The sequence below is a fragment of the Asparagus officinalis genome, chromosome 5 (assembly GCF_001876935.1).
Source record: "Asparagus officinalis chromosome 5, Aspof.V1, whole genome shotgun sequence".
NCBI lineage: Eukaryota > Viridiplantae > Streptophyta > Magnoliopsida > Asparagales > Asparagaceae > Asparagus > Asparagus officinalis.
The window spans coordinates 107,727,887-107,744,769 of record NC_033798.1 but is presented as its reverse complement, the minus strand read 5'-3'; the positions used below and the strand labels follow the sequence as shown (position 1 = coordinate 107,744,769).

At 35.1% G+C, this 16,883-nt stretch overlaps 1 protein-coding gene across 1 annotated transcript; it reads left to right on the top strand.

Annotated features, from left to right (window-relative positions):
• Positions 3,563–8,526, top strand: LOC109842322. Its single transcript, XM_020411215.1, has 2 exons — positions 3,563–3,673; positions 7,898–8,526. The coding sequence occupies exons 1-2, from the start codon at positions 3,563–3,565 to the stop codon at positions 8,372–8,374; spliced, it is 588 nt and encodes a 195-aa protein (XP_020266804.1). The 3' UTR covers positions 8,375–8,526.

The following is a 16,883-nucleotide window of genomic DNA, read 5'->3' as shown; positions in this document are numbered from 1 at the left end:
TAACTTAGCTAGTATTTTCCCTGAATCTTACAAGTTAGCCTTTTCTTCTAATGCAACTATTAGAAGCCAAGGTTTTTATATTGATAATGAGTGGCAGTGGCACTTATTGATGAGAAGAAGCATTCTTCCTAGTGCTCAAGCAGAGAAAATTGATCTTTTGAATCTCATCAATCTTATTGATGAGAAGAAGCATTCTTCCTAGTGCTCAAGCAGAGAAAATTGATCTTTTGAATCTCATCAATGACTTTCATGCTTCTAATATCTGTGATCAGTGCTCAAGCAGAGAAAATTGATCTTTTGAATCTCATCAATGACTTTCATGCTTCTAATATCTGTGATCAACCTACATGGACTCTCACATCTAATAGACAGTTCTCGGTCAGGTCTTTTTACAAATTTCTTATAAGGAGAGGTATTAAGCATCCTCTATACAAAGTCATTTGGAATGCAATTATCCCCTCTAAAGTTCGCATCTTTCCCTGGCTTCTCACACTAAATAAACTGCATACTAAGGAGATTCTTCAGCTTAAGGGCTGGAATGGAGATTCCCTTTGTTCTTTTTGTGGGCTTGACCTGGAAACCAGAGAACACTTGTTCCTTTCTTGTCCTATATCCAAGAAAGTTTGGCAGCACTTCAGGAGCTACTTCTTACCTTTCACTTGGCCTAATACTTTGGAGGAGCTTATGAGTAGGATTGAAACTCTGAGAGGAATGGAAGGTTTTCTTTGGAGAAGCATTTTTGCCTCTGTTTGTTGGAGTTTATGGACTTGGAGGAATAAATGCATTTTTGACCATATTCAGTTCTCTGTTAAGTCTATTATTAACTTCACAATATCTTATTTAAATGACTGGACAGGGTCTAGAAGTGGAGTTGCAGCACGGAAAATTAAAGCTAAGCTGGAGAAAAACCCCGATTATCAGAAGCATATGACAGCTTATAAGTAATGGGACTGTGAATGTCAGTTTTTTGGCATATGTACATAAGAATAGTTTTTTGTAGTTTTCTTGAGATTTTGTGGTTATTGGGTTATAGAAAGTTTAGTTTCTTGTTACTATATATATGGCTGGCTTTGGTTCTTTCTTATATCTGTGTCAACGGTGAATGACGGCAAGGCCCTCTCTTCATCTTCATGGATGTTTGAAAGAAGAAAGTCATATATCACTAGTCCTGAGAAACTATCTTTTCTATCTTCCAATTCTTGGATATACTTAATATCCTTTTTTTGTAACTACTTTTTTTTATTAATACAAATGACAGGGTATATCCCTTGTTTTTCTTCAAAAAAAAAAGCTATTCTCGTTAAATTACAAACATAACTCATTTACTAAAAGGGAAAATTTGCAAAATAGACCGTTTTTATAAAATAATTAGCGAAATAGACCGTTTTTTAAAGTAATTAGCAAAATAGACCGTTTTTTGGCAAAAGAGGTCGATTTTGAAAAAGGGTTCAGAAAACATACGGGACTACTAGTCCCGTATGTTTAAAGTTAGCTAATCTGATGATTAGTCCACTCAGAAAATATACGGGACTACTAGTCCCGTATATTTTCTGTTTTGTTTAACTGATGGCAACCATTTTACTCTATTTGTTCTTCCTTTTTTCCAGTTACTTATCACTTCCTTGAAGAAGTAACCGAGTGCTGGAGCCTCCCTTTGGCCCTATTCCTACTTCCCTTCGCGTGGGACCCGAGTGCTAAACTCTGGCTTGCTCGCCTCACCAAAGATCCTGTCCCTGAGCTCGGGCTTCTTCTCCTAGCCATTCTCCTCCCTCCGTTACCGCTCCCTAATGCAGCTCGAGCAACACTATCATTCACCGTTTCCCTCACTCGTTGCGGCTTGATCGGCTGTTTGTTGAGATACGTCAAGTGAGGTAAGAGACTAGTGACGACCTTTCGTAGTTGGTCATCACCAATGTTGGCCTGGATCGGGTTTCCTATGAGGTTGAGAGCGAGAAGGGAATTGTAGTTGGCGACGAGCTGGCCTAGGGCTTTGGATGTTGTTAACTTGTTGAAGCTCAGGTCAAGGACTGTTAGTTTGAGGAGGCGATGGAGGCCTTCGACGTTGCTGATCTTGTTGCCGGCTAGGTAGAGTTCTTTGATGAGAATGCAATTGGACAGTCCTGAAATAGGAATAATCAAAGAAATAAGACCTAAGATACTTCTTTTTATCTAACAATTCAACTATCAGATGAATACGCAGCTAGAGATCCAAAACCATCAGATTAGTTAACAAAACAGAAAATATACGGGACTAGTAGTCCCGTATATTTTCTGAGTGGACTAATCATCAGATTAGCTAACTTTAAACATACGGGACTAGTAGTCCCGTATGTTTTCTGAACCCTTTTTCAAAATCGACCTCTTTTGCCAAAAAACGGTCTATTTTGCTAATTACTTTAAAAAACGGTCTATTTCGCTAATTACTTTATAAAAACGGTCTATTTTGCAAATTTTCCCTTACTAAAAACTTTCGATACCTGAAAGGTCATCTAAAAGAATCTCCCGAAACGTTCCTGGCATCTCAATTGCCAAAGAAAAGGACTTTGTGCTGTTTGATAGTGTAATTTAAGGACAAATTTTGAAAACCATGAGAAAATAATTGCAAAAATCGACCCATTCACAAAATATTTGTGAAAACCGGCTCAGTTTCAACCATCGGGCTAAATCTGGGTTGGTTTTAAAGGAAAAATCTTCCGAAACTTCCTGTGAAGTTTTTGTACATTACAAAACTTCACACAAAAACTTCACGGGACTTGAAGTCCCGAGAAGTTTCGGAACATATTTTGTCAAAACCGACCCAGTTTAAGCCAGACGATTGAAACTAAGTCGGTTTTGATACTTATTTTTTTAGAATAGGTCGGAATTTACGTTTTTTTGTAAATATGATGGTTTTCAAAATTTGTCCGTAATTTAATTTATGAACGTATTGAAATCCATTTTTCCCAACCTTCACATTGGTAGCCCAATTTAATTTGTCGTTCCCCTAACGTAGTTTCTTATACAATTTTTGCACTCCTTAAGAACTTTGACAATCAGCTTCTGGCAATTATTAGTACATGTGAATGTCAGATTTATTCATAGAGTCCTTGCATTAAGATCTTAAAAGGGACATATACCAATATTGCAAATTCAAGAAGCTCAACCAAATTGTCCTTCCGTTGGAAAATGAAATGATCAACATTAATAATATATCTTGCATAAGTGCTTCTTGATGTGGACATTTTAGACTTCATAATACCTTGAACTCCGAAAGAAATGGAGTGAAAAGTGCATTAGGGCCCACAAAGCAAACTCAAATTGTAGAAGGGTGACAAGTTCACAACCAACGATAGCTTTGCTTGGCAATCAAGATGACGAGGAGAACTTCTAGAGGCAGCCGTTTCTTCTCAGTTATAAAAGCAAGGGATGAAGATATTATTTAATTACTAAGCTAATTATGTTTAACATCCCCCTCTCAATGATGGGTTTCGTAATGAAATATACATGATAATACCCTCACCTAATTCGTCCACCTATGTGAATGACTTTATCAATGGGACTTTATTATGTATGGTCTTTATCTATGGCGTTAGAAATGTTGGACAATCATAAAGAGAAGGGAGTTGCAAAATTAAATTTTTTATATTATAAGAACACCATTAATTGTTTGAAGAATACTGGCTTGTGTGATAGGGTAAAAATGAAATCAGTTCTTTTAAGTTTCTACCCTAATTAAACATGATGGGATAGGGAGCTTGCCTTATCTATTCTTATTTTTCTTTTACTAAATTATATGATACATCATTCGTGATCATTCTTTAAAAATAAAATTTGGAAACTAATATGTATAAGATATGCAGACTGATTTAAAAAAGATTCGATTTTTTTTTTTTTTGAGGAAAAAAACAAAAGATTCGAGTTGTAGTACTTATTAGCGCTTAAAATGCACGAAGAAACATTTTAGTATGATATAAATGAGGATTTGTTGACGTCTATGTATCATATACGTATGCAATATGAGTGTTAGTGTGTACAATTTTCATACAGAAGGGTAAAGGAGTATTAGGCACAATAATTTTACGCTTTAATTAAAATCTGACTTCCAATAAAGAAAATTCTTCAGAATTTTGCATTCAATTAGAGGATGTTCATTGATCATGAAAACTAAAAATATCTCTCACCAGCAAGAAGAGGACAGCTCATAAATACATTCTTTGTGTTAGAAGAATAAAGAATTATCAGATGACAATTCACCTTGCGGTCAATGGAACATGAAAATATTTTAGAAATAAACATTAGCACATTAATTAAGCCACAATAATACGACACGGTCGATTACTGAAAATGATATAATTTTAATTCAAATGCCCTCTACCAATGGAAACTTACACGTGAAATTCATGTGTCTATTTAATTATGCCCACTAATTAGAATTTCTTGATTTAGCGTATAAAATAACTAAGTGTACATACAATTATAGGCACAAATTCAAGGATTAATTACTCAACCAAACTATTAAAATACTGCTAGTTCGTGATCATACAAAATCACACGACAGAGACAAACTTAAAACTTATTACTGTAATTTATGTTGCATCTTGAGATTCTAGACTCTATAATACATGGAAATTACATCAAAATAACATGCTATTTTGCTTGGTTTGCAAGAGTATGATTGGATTAAGATGCTATTCTTCTTTCTTAATTTTCTCAGGATAACTCTTGACGATGTTTAAGAAATACATTTCACCATTCTTGTAAGGGCATGCTTGGGCCAGCTTGGCTACTACTTATTTTGTGATTTCTTATAAGTTACATATTACTTATTTTTACTGATTTTGTTAGAAGGCAAGATAGCTAGTATTTTAACATAAATAAATAAATCTACTTATAAGTGGCCAAAAAATGCAGTGGACAATCCAACTTATTTTTTTCCTACCTATAAGTTCAAAATAATAATTATTAAATCCTTACCGAATATGATTTTGACAGCTTATATAAAAAAAGATACTCATAAATAAAACAAGTATGTTGTCAAACATACTCTAAATAGAGAGTATAAATGTATAATCATTACGTCACGAGGCCAATCTAAATTGTAAAGATTTTGCTCCATGATCTCGTGGGGAACTAATCTGAAGTATAGAAAAATCACTATCTGTAGAGGCTGATATAAATATAAAAATTAGATTTAGATTCTCTCGACTATTAAAAAAGGTGGAGGGACCTTACATTATCAGAATTATTGATCACCTAATTAATGGTTATAATTTGTTTTCAATTACAAATTAAATATAAGTGGAATACATGATAGAGGTGTGGTGAGTGCTAAATTTAGAATGAATCTTATGTTGTGCGCAGCGGAAATTTCGGCAGCACCTCCGGTGCGCAAGGTGCACAACAAGAGATTAGATCACAATAAAATTCTCGTTTCTTAAAGGAAACAAGAACCAAAAGCTAGATATCTCATCAAAGTGAGATATCAGCTCTTTTGGTTCTTGTTTCCTTTGAGAAACGAGAATTTTATTGTGATCTAATCTCTTGTTGTGCACCTTGCGCACCGGAGGTGCTGCCGAAATTTCCGCTGCGCACAACAAGTGGTATCAGAGTCCAGGTTCCAGATCTAGGGTTTTGTCTTAGTTGGGGGTGAGATCGATTTGGTGAGTAGATACCGATGTTTGGGTGAGTGTTCGCACTCCCGTTTGGGTCTCGACTTGTTGTGGATGGAGTCCGTTGTCATGAGTCTGTTGCCATGGCGTACTGGACGCAACAAGTGAGGCATTTGGTTTGGTCGGTGTCGGCTCAGTTTTGTGAAAACTTCGCCGAGGTGGAGAATTGTGAGTGGGGGCCACGTTGCTTTCCTTTACGCGTGAAAGGATGTGGATACAAAGAGTCCAGTGGGTAAAGAAGGCCACCATGTGAAGTTAACGCTGGTTGTTAAAGTGTGAGGTTAAAAGGCCCACCCGAAGACTTAATGAAACCGCAGCTATATATATATCTTTTGCAGACCTAGGGCTGTGTGCGAAGGAGGGGAGTATAGTCGGCTTTTTCTTTTTCTTTTTCTTTGGCGGCTGCGCAGGTGCAAGATCAGGGGGCGAGAGCAGTTCTTTTTGGCTTGGGCTTGGTGCAGAGAGAGAGGAAAGTCGGCTGAGAGAGAGGGGACTGTCTCGGGTTTTGTGAAGAGAGAAAAAATATTTGGAGGCTGACCTTTTCTTGTGAAGAAAAGCAAGGAGCCTATTCGAGGGTTTAGATTGTGAGAGTTGTAAACCCATTTGTATTCTTTTTCTCTATAATAGTAGATCCCCCCTCCTTGCCCCGTGGATGTAGGCAGTTTGCCGAACCACGTAAAATTAGTTTGTTTGAGTTTGTGGCCATTGTAATAGTTTTTAGGATACCCGACGCGCAGTCCTAGAGCTGACGAGAGGAAGAGCTAATATCCCACTTTGATGGGATATTAGGCTTCAGATTCTTGTTCCCTTTGAGAAATAAGAATTCTTATTGATCTTTCTCTCTTATTGTGCACCAGAAACTCTGTCGAAATTTCCGCTGCGCACAACATCTTAATCACTCATAAAATAATTAACGTTTAGTATAAAAAACTAGTGGTCTAGCTTTCTACTACTTTTTCTGTAGTTGAGTCATTGAGAGGTCCAAATTCATAAAATTTACGTGCATAAGTTGATGCTTAATTAATCAAGAAAAAGAAGAAATACATAAGCCAAACAATGTAAACACAATTATCGTGTAAAGTCTTTTATACAAAATATATACATGAAGGTCCTAATTTCTTAATTATATTTTTTCTTCAACTACACGTTAATTAGTTCCTCGCTAATTGCTTAATTAATCGCAGCAACATGTGTCAAACTATATAAACGCTTAGAAGCCAACGCCAAATTTATAGGACGCCCCACTTCCTACTACTCTCTCTCTCTCTCCACGTGGCACATTTAACTACTACTCGTTTCTTTCTCTTCGCAAATCAGCTTTCTCTTAATTTGTCCTTTTCATATTTTACTTCTTCACACAATCAATTCAAATAATTTCAAGCGGATTTTTTAAGATACAATCCATATTAGCCCCTCAAACTGTTTACAAGCCTCTCAAATCCTATATATTGTAAATTGGTACCTCTGGGTAACACACGCTAATTTTGAAAGTAATATTCTTAAAGATCTAATGATTTCAGGAGAAGCTCTCATTTTACCCCCTCTGTTATGTTCCCCTACTTGTGTTTGAATGAGCTTAAATCTTAAACCAAATACACAACTAAAAAAGAAACCAGACCCACTAAAATTATTTTCTCCAACTATAAGAAAACCACCCTAACTTATTTATGAAGTTCCCAATTGTCATAAACCCACCAAACTTCATGTAATCCTCTAACCGAAGGGTAATTTAGTTATTGGGCGTTTTAAGCTAGGAGTTACCCAAAATGGTGTGACCAATTTGCAAGACCGCATAGGAAGTGAGCACTAGTAAGCAATTTCAAAGATTTGAAAAAGGGTAAATTACACTAAAGCCCGAAGAACTTTTCATCATTTTGTAGTAGGCCACCTAAAAACTTTCAATATCACACTAAACCCTAATAATTTTTTAGAATTACAGAAAACCCTGCCAAGTTTCCATGTTTTGCATCCCCATAACGAGAATAAAACACAAAAATGCATTTTGAAAGTTATTGGGAGTTTAGTATAATTTATCCAAACGATGTTGGGGGTATCCTGCAAAAATTATTGAAGGTTTACGCAAAAAATGCTAGGCGTTCTTGGGGGTTAAGTGTAATTCACCCATTAGAAAAGCCTACTTAGAATTATTGGAGATTTGAGGGATTAATATCTAAAACAGCCCTACTTTCCAAACATAACACCGCAAAATTCCCTTTAAATACCAATCTCTCCCCTCCAAAACCCCAAAGACAAGAAAAAACAAAAAAGCCATAGCCAAACAAATATCCCGCATCCTACGCGCGCTCTACTACACCCTCAAGCACGACCTCCTCCCCAATCTCCAGCTCCGCCTCATCCCCCACTGCGAGAACCTTATAGAATGCCTCTCGTGCCGCTCGATGGACCCCACCGTCGCCTACTACAGCCCCAGAGAGGTCGAGTTCAGCTGTAGCAACACGCCGATGGTTAACCGTAGCAAGAGGAAGAGGCGTAGAGGTAATTTGGGTATCAGCTTGAGTTCGACGTCGATGGAGATGCTGGAGGCTGAGGATTCGCCAGTTGAGGCGTGGAGGTATTTGAGGAGTAGTCCGGTGGCGGTAAGGGAGGTGAGAATTACCGATTCGCCCTTTCCGATGATGGAGGAGGGTGGAAGGGAAATTGATGGGGATGCGGAGGAGTTCATTAGGAGGTTTTATGAGCAACTGAGGTTGCAGGCTGTTGGTTGACGGTGGCAGTCTCCTGGTGGTCGTTGTGTTTTAGGGTTTAGGGTTTTGATTTTGTTTGTAGACTGTTTCTTTACAATTACCTGAGGGCAGTGTGCTCTTCGCAAGGTTAATCGGTATGATTTTTGGTTTGTTTTTGTGTTTGAGAGTTGAAATGCGTGTTTATTTTTGAGAAGGTTATGAGAATTAAGCACCAATAGTTGGGATTTTTAGAACTCGTAAAAACCCAAAAACCACCAAACAAACTAAAGAGAATGATCACGCAAAAGGTTTAACATGGATATTTCTCAACACGGAAAATTCGTAGGATCGAACGTAGTCCACTATCACCACCAAATTATAATTTTTTTTACATGGATAAAGATTGCAAAGTCCTCTCACTCACGACACCCTTAAACCCGTTTACACCTCTCTTAAATTCTGATTACAAAAATATGTATTTGTCCTTCTTAAAAAAACTCTAGAATAGGATGTTAAATAAACAATCATGAATATTTGCTCGCCAATTCAACATTACCTCTAAGAAAACTACTAGGATTGGACTTTGCCTTCAAATCCAAATTCAACTTGGAGTTTGAGTCGACACTCAACACTAAATATCATATGCATCATGAAAATGTGTATTATCGAGCTTGCAAAGTAGCACGATTATTTCCATATCACGTCATTTACAGTGAAATTGAGCTCAGAGATATTGATCATTCGTTAATGGTAGCCATGGGATATATAAATAGTGAAATCGGTTACTTGTAACTTATTGACGCAGTGCGGAAGTAGTAGCATCAGAATTCACCAAGGACAATATTCGAATCCAAGAAGAGCTTCGAATTCATGAAGTAAATATTGAAGAAAAACAAAATTTTATTAATCAAAAGTTATGCCTCTAGGGCTTACAAGACCCTACTTAAATAGAAAATAAATAAGACTTTTACAAGGACTCAAACTCCTACAAGGACTCTAACTTACCAAAAACAGTAAAAGAATTCCTAAAATATTAAAACTTCTAAAAAGACTCCTTACGACTAGGAAAGTCCACCGGTCAAATCTGAGATCAAATAAGCTTTGTTTCCTAATCAAAACAGACTCCTAAAGCATTACTAAAAATAGTAAAAACAGACAAAATACAGATATCTCTCAAACCGTAAGGAATTTAGTAAAACGGATGAAGCAAACCGAACCCTTAGGGGCAGGTTTGGATGGCTCCGTCTAGTCGAGATAGTCGATTTTCATATATAATTCGTCCAATTTCGACGTACGGTTTGAAAGTTATGATCGTTTTTTCGAAACAAGTTATTTTCTTCGACCAGGCCCGCATTTGGGCTTGCGACTATCTCACTTTGATATAAACGTGTTTATCGTGTGTTCTACATCACTTATTTCCAAGACAAGTAGAGTTCTTTTGGATTGTACTTGTTCCATCTTGATTTCCACTTAAAATAAGTTAATTAATTGATATATGGCAATAATTGATCGAGGAAATAGGTTTCTTATCATCTAATCGAAAAGGCAAAAGATTATAAATTTGCATAAAAACAGTTTAAAAGCATCACATTATTATCATTTTTAATGGAAAAAACATCGCATTAATTTGTATAAAAGAACTACATATTTTTTGCACCTAGCTGTAACCATGAATGGCCGTAATTAATTTGGGTCTATGAACAAATTTTTTGCACCTTGTTGTAACCCATGTAGGTTGTGTCTATGAACATCCGGCCCAAATCTGGCCAATTCTTGTTATTGCAAAATGGCCGAATGACTATCTTGGTCCTTGTACTGCGACTCCATGCTCAAAATATTTTTTTTCTTAACTTCGTCTCTGTACCCATGGTTAAATATAAATTTAGTTATTTTTAATACTAGATTTTATGCACGTGCAATGCACGTGTGGTTAAATATTATGATTAGGTATTTTTGATTTATTTTATTACTAAAATTTGTTCCTTAGTTACTCTTTGATAATTTTTGCTCACTTTGATTAAGTATTTTTTGTTTGTTTTCATACTAAAATTTATTCCTCAATTACACTTTGATTATTTACTTATTTGATGGATACACCCAACTTAAATTTTTATGTTGATAGGTGAATTGTCAGGAGATAAATATAATCTAAAGCCAATTTAAATTTTAATTTTATTTGGATTGGCATGAAATCGAGCTTGACCTGAGGAAGTGTAGTGTTATGAAAGTGAAAACACTTAAAAATAATATTATAAAAGGAAGATGAATAATAAAACCAACGAGTCAAGATGATTGATTTTAAAGTGGGCTAAAATGACAGAAAATAGTTAATGAAAAAAATCATAAACTAAAGATTAATTCTAACTCTAGTACACTTTTATATGATAAAAGCATCCACATATGCATATAAAAGTACTAAAAATAGTTTATGAAAATCTCTTCTCAAGATTCCTAATTTTACTAAAAAAATAAAACTATTCTATAACAATTCACAATGCATTATATTTTCTTGTTTCTATTTTATTTTTTATTGAGTCGAGATCAATCATTCTTCATCTTTATCTTTTTCCTAGGTAATTCTAGAGTAGTGTCTTCATCGTCTACATCGACTGTGATATGAGACTGAAGCATGTTATTTTTCATTGTGCTCATTCATCTTTTGTCTTCTCATCTAAATTCACAAAGAAGTTGAATATATTCCTTATGTTCAACACAAACTTCTGACAATACAGACTTTGATTTTTTCGTATTTCAATAAGAATAAATGTTAACTTCATATATATAAATTTTTTGTGCTTTTAATTTATTACTTAAATAAGGTTAGGAGCTACCTCTTTTTCTTTGCAATGAATTTTTCTATTGTGCATCCAATAATAATTTCTGCTGTGTCATAATGTTTACTTTTGCTCTGTCTGTGTCATTTTCCATAAGGATTTGAACTAAATACATTATATTTTTATTGTCAATTTGCTTTAGATTATAATATTAATATTTAATGATATATTTATTTTATATAGAAGGGATATCACCTAACCTTGGTACTATATCATCGGCAATTCTATAATATTTATCATCTGGACACTTATTATTAACATCTTTATCCACTTTCTTGTTGCAGCCTTTGCAAACATAGAACAATTGTTCAATCCTATTATAAATGGTAGTTATCGTTGCCTTAAATGTACGATAGTGTGTCTGTATATTGGTAAATTATTCTTCGGTTTAATTGTATAAATTTTAGAGTGAGTTTTCTAAGACCATACATCTTTCAAATATTATAATGGTTGTATATATTAGTAATTTAAATTTTTGCTACATTTATAAAGAGGTTTAATGGAGATGCTTTTATCTTAGTAGCTTACTCTAAAATAGCGCTGCATATTGGCTTTTAAATACAATAATTTTTCTTTATGGTGTTATATGGATGTTTGCTTGGTTTATTTACTATTCTCTTTTTTGTTCAATAAGTTGTATATTTGGATTGATATATATTATTGACACAATTTACGATGAGATGTATATCTCCTCTATAAATTTGAGACAAATATAATGTGAATTTTATATTTAGTGGCATTTAATAAGAATTTTAGTAATGAAATATACTACCTTTTATATTTAGAGATCTTGAATTCTAATGGTGCTATTACATAATTATCTTTGACCGTGTCTTTAAGAATTGATCCTTCGTTAGTAGTCATACCCCTAAATAAAATCACACGTAGGGTCGTGATACTATATAAGAAAAAGAAAAAGGGAGATTTTATATTTTTTTCTTGCGCAAAGTCATGACATAGTAATTTTTCTTTTTATCTTCCATGAAGAATATTTCTTTAAGTGGAACAAAGTTGTTCAATATATTCTTTAGGGGGTATTCAGTCGGTGTTTCTTTGATAAATATAACTTATTTTATTGTTAATTGAAGTGATTCACGGAAGTTCTGAATTATATTTGAAATAAAAACCGCTTGATTCTTTTGAATGATATATCTAAATTTTCTAATAGTTCTCCATACATAAATCTTTATAATTTTTTACCCTATAAATATTATTACCATTAGAAATCAATATTTATAAATTATAATCAATAGATGTTAAGCTATTATATTATAGTTTTTTATTACTTTTTTTGTGATTTAGTCTTCTATTAATTAATGATACTTATATATTTTTGTTGTTCTAACATATTGATAAAATTATATGCAGTTATTTTAATTTATACAATAATATTAATTTTAATCTATCATATATTTTTTAAACTTTTATTCTTTAATTGGATATTTTTAATTTATTATTATTACTATTTTTTGTACCAGTATCAACTTAACTATTTTTAGATTCTAAAAAAAGATAGTAAATATTAAATTATAAATTATATTTATATATTTTAATAAAAGAATATCACACAATTACTCTTTTCTTTGCCAAGTTCTAAATTTTAAGGTTTTTATTTTGTGTAATTTTAAACTTTGAGAGTATTTTGTCTAATTTTTAAAACTTTTTTGCTTTCTTTTGTAATACTTTATGTAATTAACTGATACTACTAAGATGTTTCATACATTTTATTAATCTTATTTAAATTATTGAGCTATAGATATTTTAAGGGGTATTAGAATAGGATATAAGTATGATTAGGATAGATTATAATTTAAATTAAATATTTAAAATAGTACAGAGTAATTTTGACTATAGAAAGCTTTTCCCGAACTCGTGCTTTTAAATGGAGTATGATTTTTGTTTTTCTTAATTTTTTTATAAATTGTAGAATAACTTTTATCTCTTTAATTTGTTTGGTGGATTTTGTAAATATTTTATCCACATTATGTACATTTGTAGGTCTACGTTGTTCTAGGGTTTGACCTTTAGGGTAGACATTATTTGTCTCATTAATTTATTTAGTTTTTGCATATACGCTCTTCATTTTATAGACATTTATAAATTTGAAATTTAATAATTTTATTTAGATTTACATTTCAATTTAAACTGTATCATTATCTTCATACTATGTATATCCACATTTCAATTTAAACTGTATCATTATCTTCATACTATGTATATCCAATAAGAATTCATCAATTTATCAACTTACTCTTACTTAATGTATATCCAATAAGAATTCATCAATTTATCAACTTACTCTTACTTAATGGAATAATATTTGAATTCCAAATGTATTTTTGTCTACCGAAAGATTTTCCTGAACTCATGCTTTTAAAGGGAGTATGACTTCTGTTAAAAACATTGTTAAGTATAACTTTAACAATGTGTTTTCATGTGGGATAGCCAATGGTAATGAAGGGAAAAATAACACTTAACTTTGTTTGAGAGTTTTTTTAGGAAGATAATGAAGGGTAGGGGAAGTAAAATTTTATTTAAAAATTACGATTTTATTCTCTTTTATATTGGGTAAGAGGTGAGTAGGGAAGTAAACTTAAAAGATCTAATATTTGGCTCTCTATCATTATGGTTCAACAACTTTGATTTGATTACGAAACCATTAATTTCCCCCCTCCCTTCCCTTCATTAGAACTTCTAAACATGATGAACTAATTAGTTCACTTGCATTTTCCTTGCTAAACTCCCAAATAAAACATTATATTTGCCCTCCTCTTCTCTATATTTCCTTTCTATATTTTACCTTACTTTTCCTTTCCCTTAGTGATGTAGAACACTTAGCAGACATGTTTATATCAAAGTGGGACAGTCGTAAACCCAAATGCGGGCCTAGTCGAAGGAAATAACTTGTTTTGAAGAAACGGCCGTAACTTTCAAACCGTATGTCAGAATTGGACGAATTATATATAAAAATCGACTATCTCGACGAGACGGAGCCATCCAAACCTACCTCTTTGGGTTCGGTTTGCGTTCTCAGTTTTGCCAAATTCCTTACGGTTTGAGAGATATTTATAGTTTTGTCCGTTTTTTTCTATTTTTAGTAATATTTTAGGAGTCTGTTTTGTTTAGGAAACAAATCCGATTTGATCTCAGATTTGACCGGAGGACTTTCCTAATCATAAGGAGTTTTTTTAGGAGTTTTAATGTTTTAGGAATTCTTTATCATTTTTGATAAGTTGAGAGTCCTTGTAGGAATTAGAGTCCTTGTAGGAGTCTTGTTTCTTTTTCTATTTAAGAAGAGTCTTTTAAGCCCTAGATGCATAACTTTTGATTAATAAAATTTCTTTTTTCCTCAATATTTCTTCGTGGATTCGAAGCTCTTCGTGGATTCGAAGATCGTTCTTTGTGGATTCAGAGAACACCCTTGGTGGATTCCAAGGTTACAACTTCCACGCTGCGTCAATTGGTATCAGAGCCTTGTTCCTCCGATCCGATGGCAGCTGATGAAGCCCCTATTTCTCGAACTGAGTTCGACGTGCTAAAGGCCGATGTTAATCAGATGAAGACTGTCATGGAGCGACTAGCTGCGGCAGTAGAGCGTCTGGACATGACAGGAGATCGAAATCGCATTGATGGTCGCCAACGACGTGAGACGACTCCGTATGAAGATTTTGACAACGAGGAAGATCATTATGCACCCCCACGCCATGGTGGTTATCGCAGAGACTGATGACGAAGGGATAATTATGACGTTGGAGGTTTCAAGATGAAGATGGATCTGCCATCTTTCAACGGGCAACTGCATATTGAAGAGTTCCTCAACTGGATTGCAGAAGTAGAGAGGTTCTTTGAGTATATGGAGATCCCAGAAGAACGCAAGGTAAAATTGGTGGCCTACCGACTCAAAGGTGGAGCTTCAGCTTGGTGGGAATCTGTTTGTCTGAATCGATCTCGTCAAGGGAAGCTGAAGGTCGAAAGGTGGGAGAAGATGAAGAAGCTACTGAGAGCCCATTTTCTACCAAGTGATTATGAACAAGTATTATTCAGGCAGTACCAAAATTGTAAGCAAGGTGAAAGAACCGTGGATGAGTACGCGCAGGAATTTTATCGGCTGTCATCCCACAACAACTTGAACGAGAGCGAGGCCCAACAGATGTCTTGATATACAGAGGGATTAAGGATGGCAATTTAGGATCGTGTATCTTTCCAACAGACATATACCTTAGCAGATATAGTTAGCCTAGCCGAGAAGGTGGAGCGACAACTCGGACAAAATAGTAAAGGATCATGGGCAGCTTCCGACGGGTCACACACGAGTTTCAAACGTGGTGGAAGTAAACAGTCTCAAACTGTTTCTGAGCAGGATGCAACAACGGAGAACGTGGTGGAAGTAAACAGTCTCAAACTGTTTCTGAGCAGGATGCAACAACGGAGAAGGGCAAGGGTCTAGCGACAATGACAGCAAAGAAGCCTACCCCAGCGAACCCTTATGCCAAGCCTGACCCGATCAAGTGTTACAGATGTGGACAGCCTGGTCATCGATCCAATCAGTGCCCTAAAAGAGGTACTGTGAACATGGTGGATCATGAAGATGAGGATGCAGACCGAGACGATGATGAAGACTATGATGATGGGTTAGACGCTGATGATGATGGGAAACAACTCTCATGTGTTGTGCGGCGACTATTGTTGGCTCCAAAAGCAGAAGAACCACCACAGAGGCATAACATCTTTCGAACGAGATGCACGGTGCAACAAAAGTTCTGTGATGTCATCATTGATAGTGGGAGCATTGAGAATATTGTCTCTCGGCGCATGGTGGAGAAGTTAGGGCTGAAGACGGAGAAGCATCCCACTCCTTACAAGATCGGCTGGATTCGCAAGGGTAATGACGTACAGGTTGATGAAGTGTGTCTGCAAGGGTAATGATGTACAGGTTGATGAAGTATGTCGGGTATCCTTTTCTATTGGCCGAACTTATGTGGATGAGGCATTGTGTGATGTAGTAGAGATGGATGCATATCATATGTTGTTAGGCAGACCTTGGCAGTTTGATGTTGATGCCACGTATAGGGGGAAAGATAACGTTTACATCTTCAAGAACGATGGTCGCCGAATTGTGCTCAAGGCTCTAACCGAGAAGGGGCCTGTCAAAACTAATGTGTCTGAAAAGAAGAATTTCTTGGTCGTTGACAATGAAGACTTTATGAAAGATGTGAAGCAGTCTGATGAGATTTATGCCCTTGTAGTTTCAGGAAAATAGGAGTATGCCATTGCCGAAATTTCACCTGAAGTATAGACCCTCTTAAAGCAGTTTGATGCAGTTATGCCTGATGATCTTTCTTCTGAATTACCCATGCTTAGGGACGTTCAACATCAGATCGACCTTATCCCTTGATCTCGACTATCAAATCTGCCACACTATAGGATGAGTCCGAAGGAAGGAGAGATTTTGCAGAAGCAGGTGGATGATCTCATCCAGAAGGGCCTTATACGATCTAGCATGAGTCTGTGTGTAGTGCCAGCACTACTAGTCCCAAAGAAGAACGGAGAGTGGCGTATGTGTGTGGACAATAGGGCTATCAACAAGATTACAATGAAGTATAGATTTCCTATTCCATGCTTGGAAGATATGCTAGACATGTTATCTGGTTCAAAAGTGTTCTCCAAGATAGATCTCAAAAGCGGCTATCATCAGATTCGGATTAGGGAAGGAGATG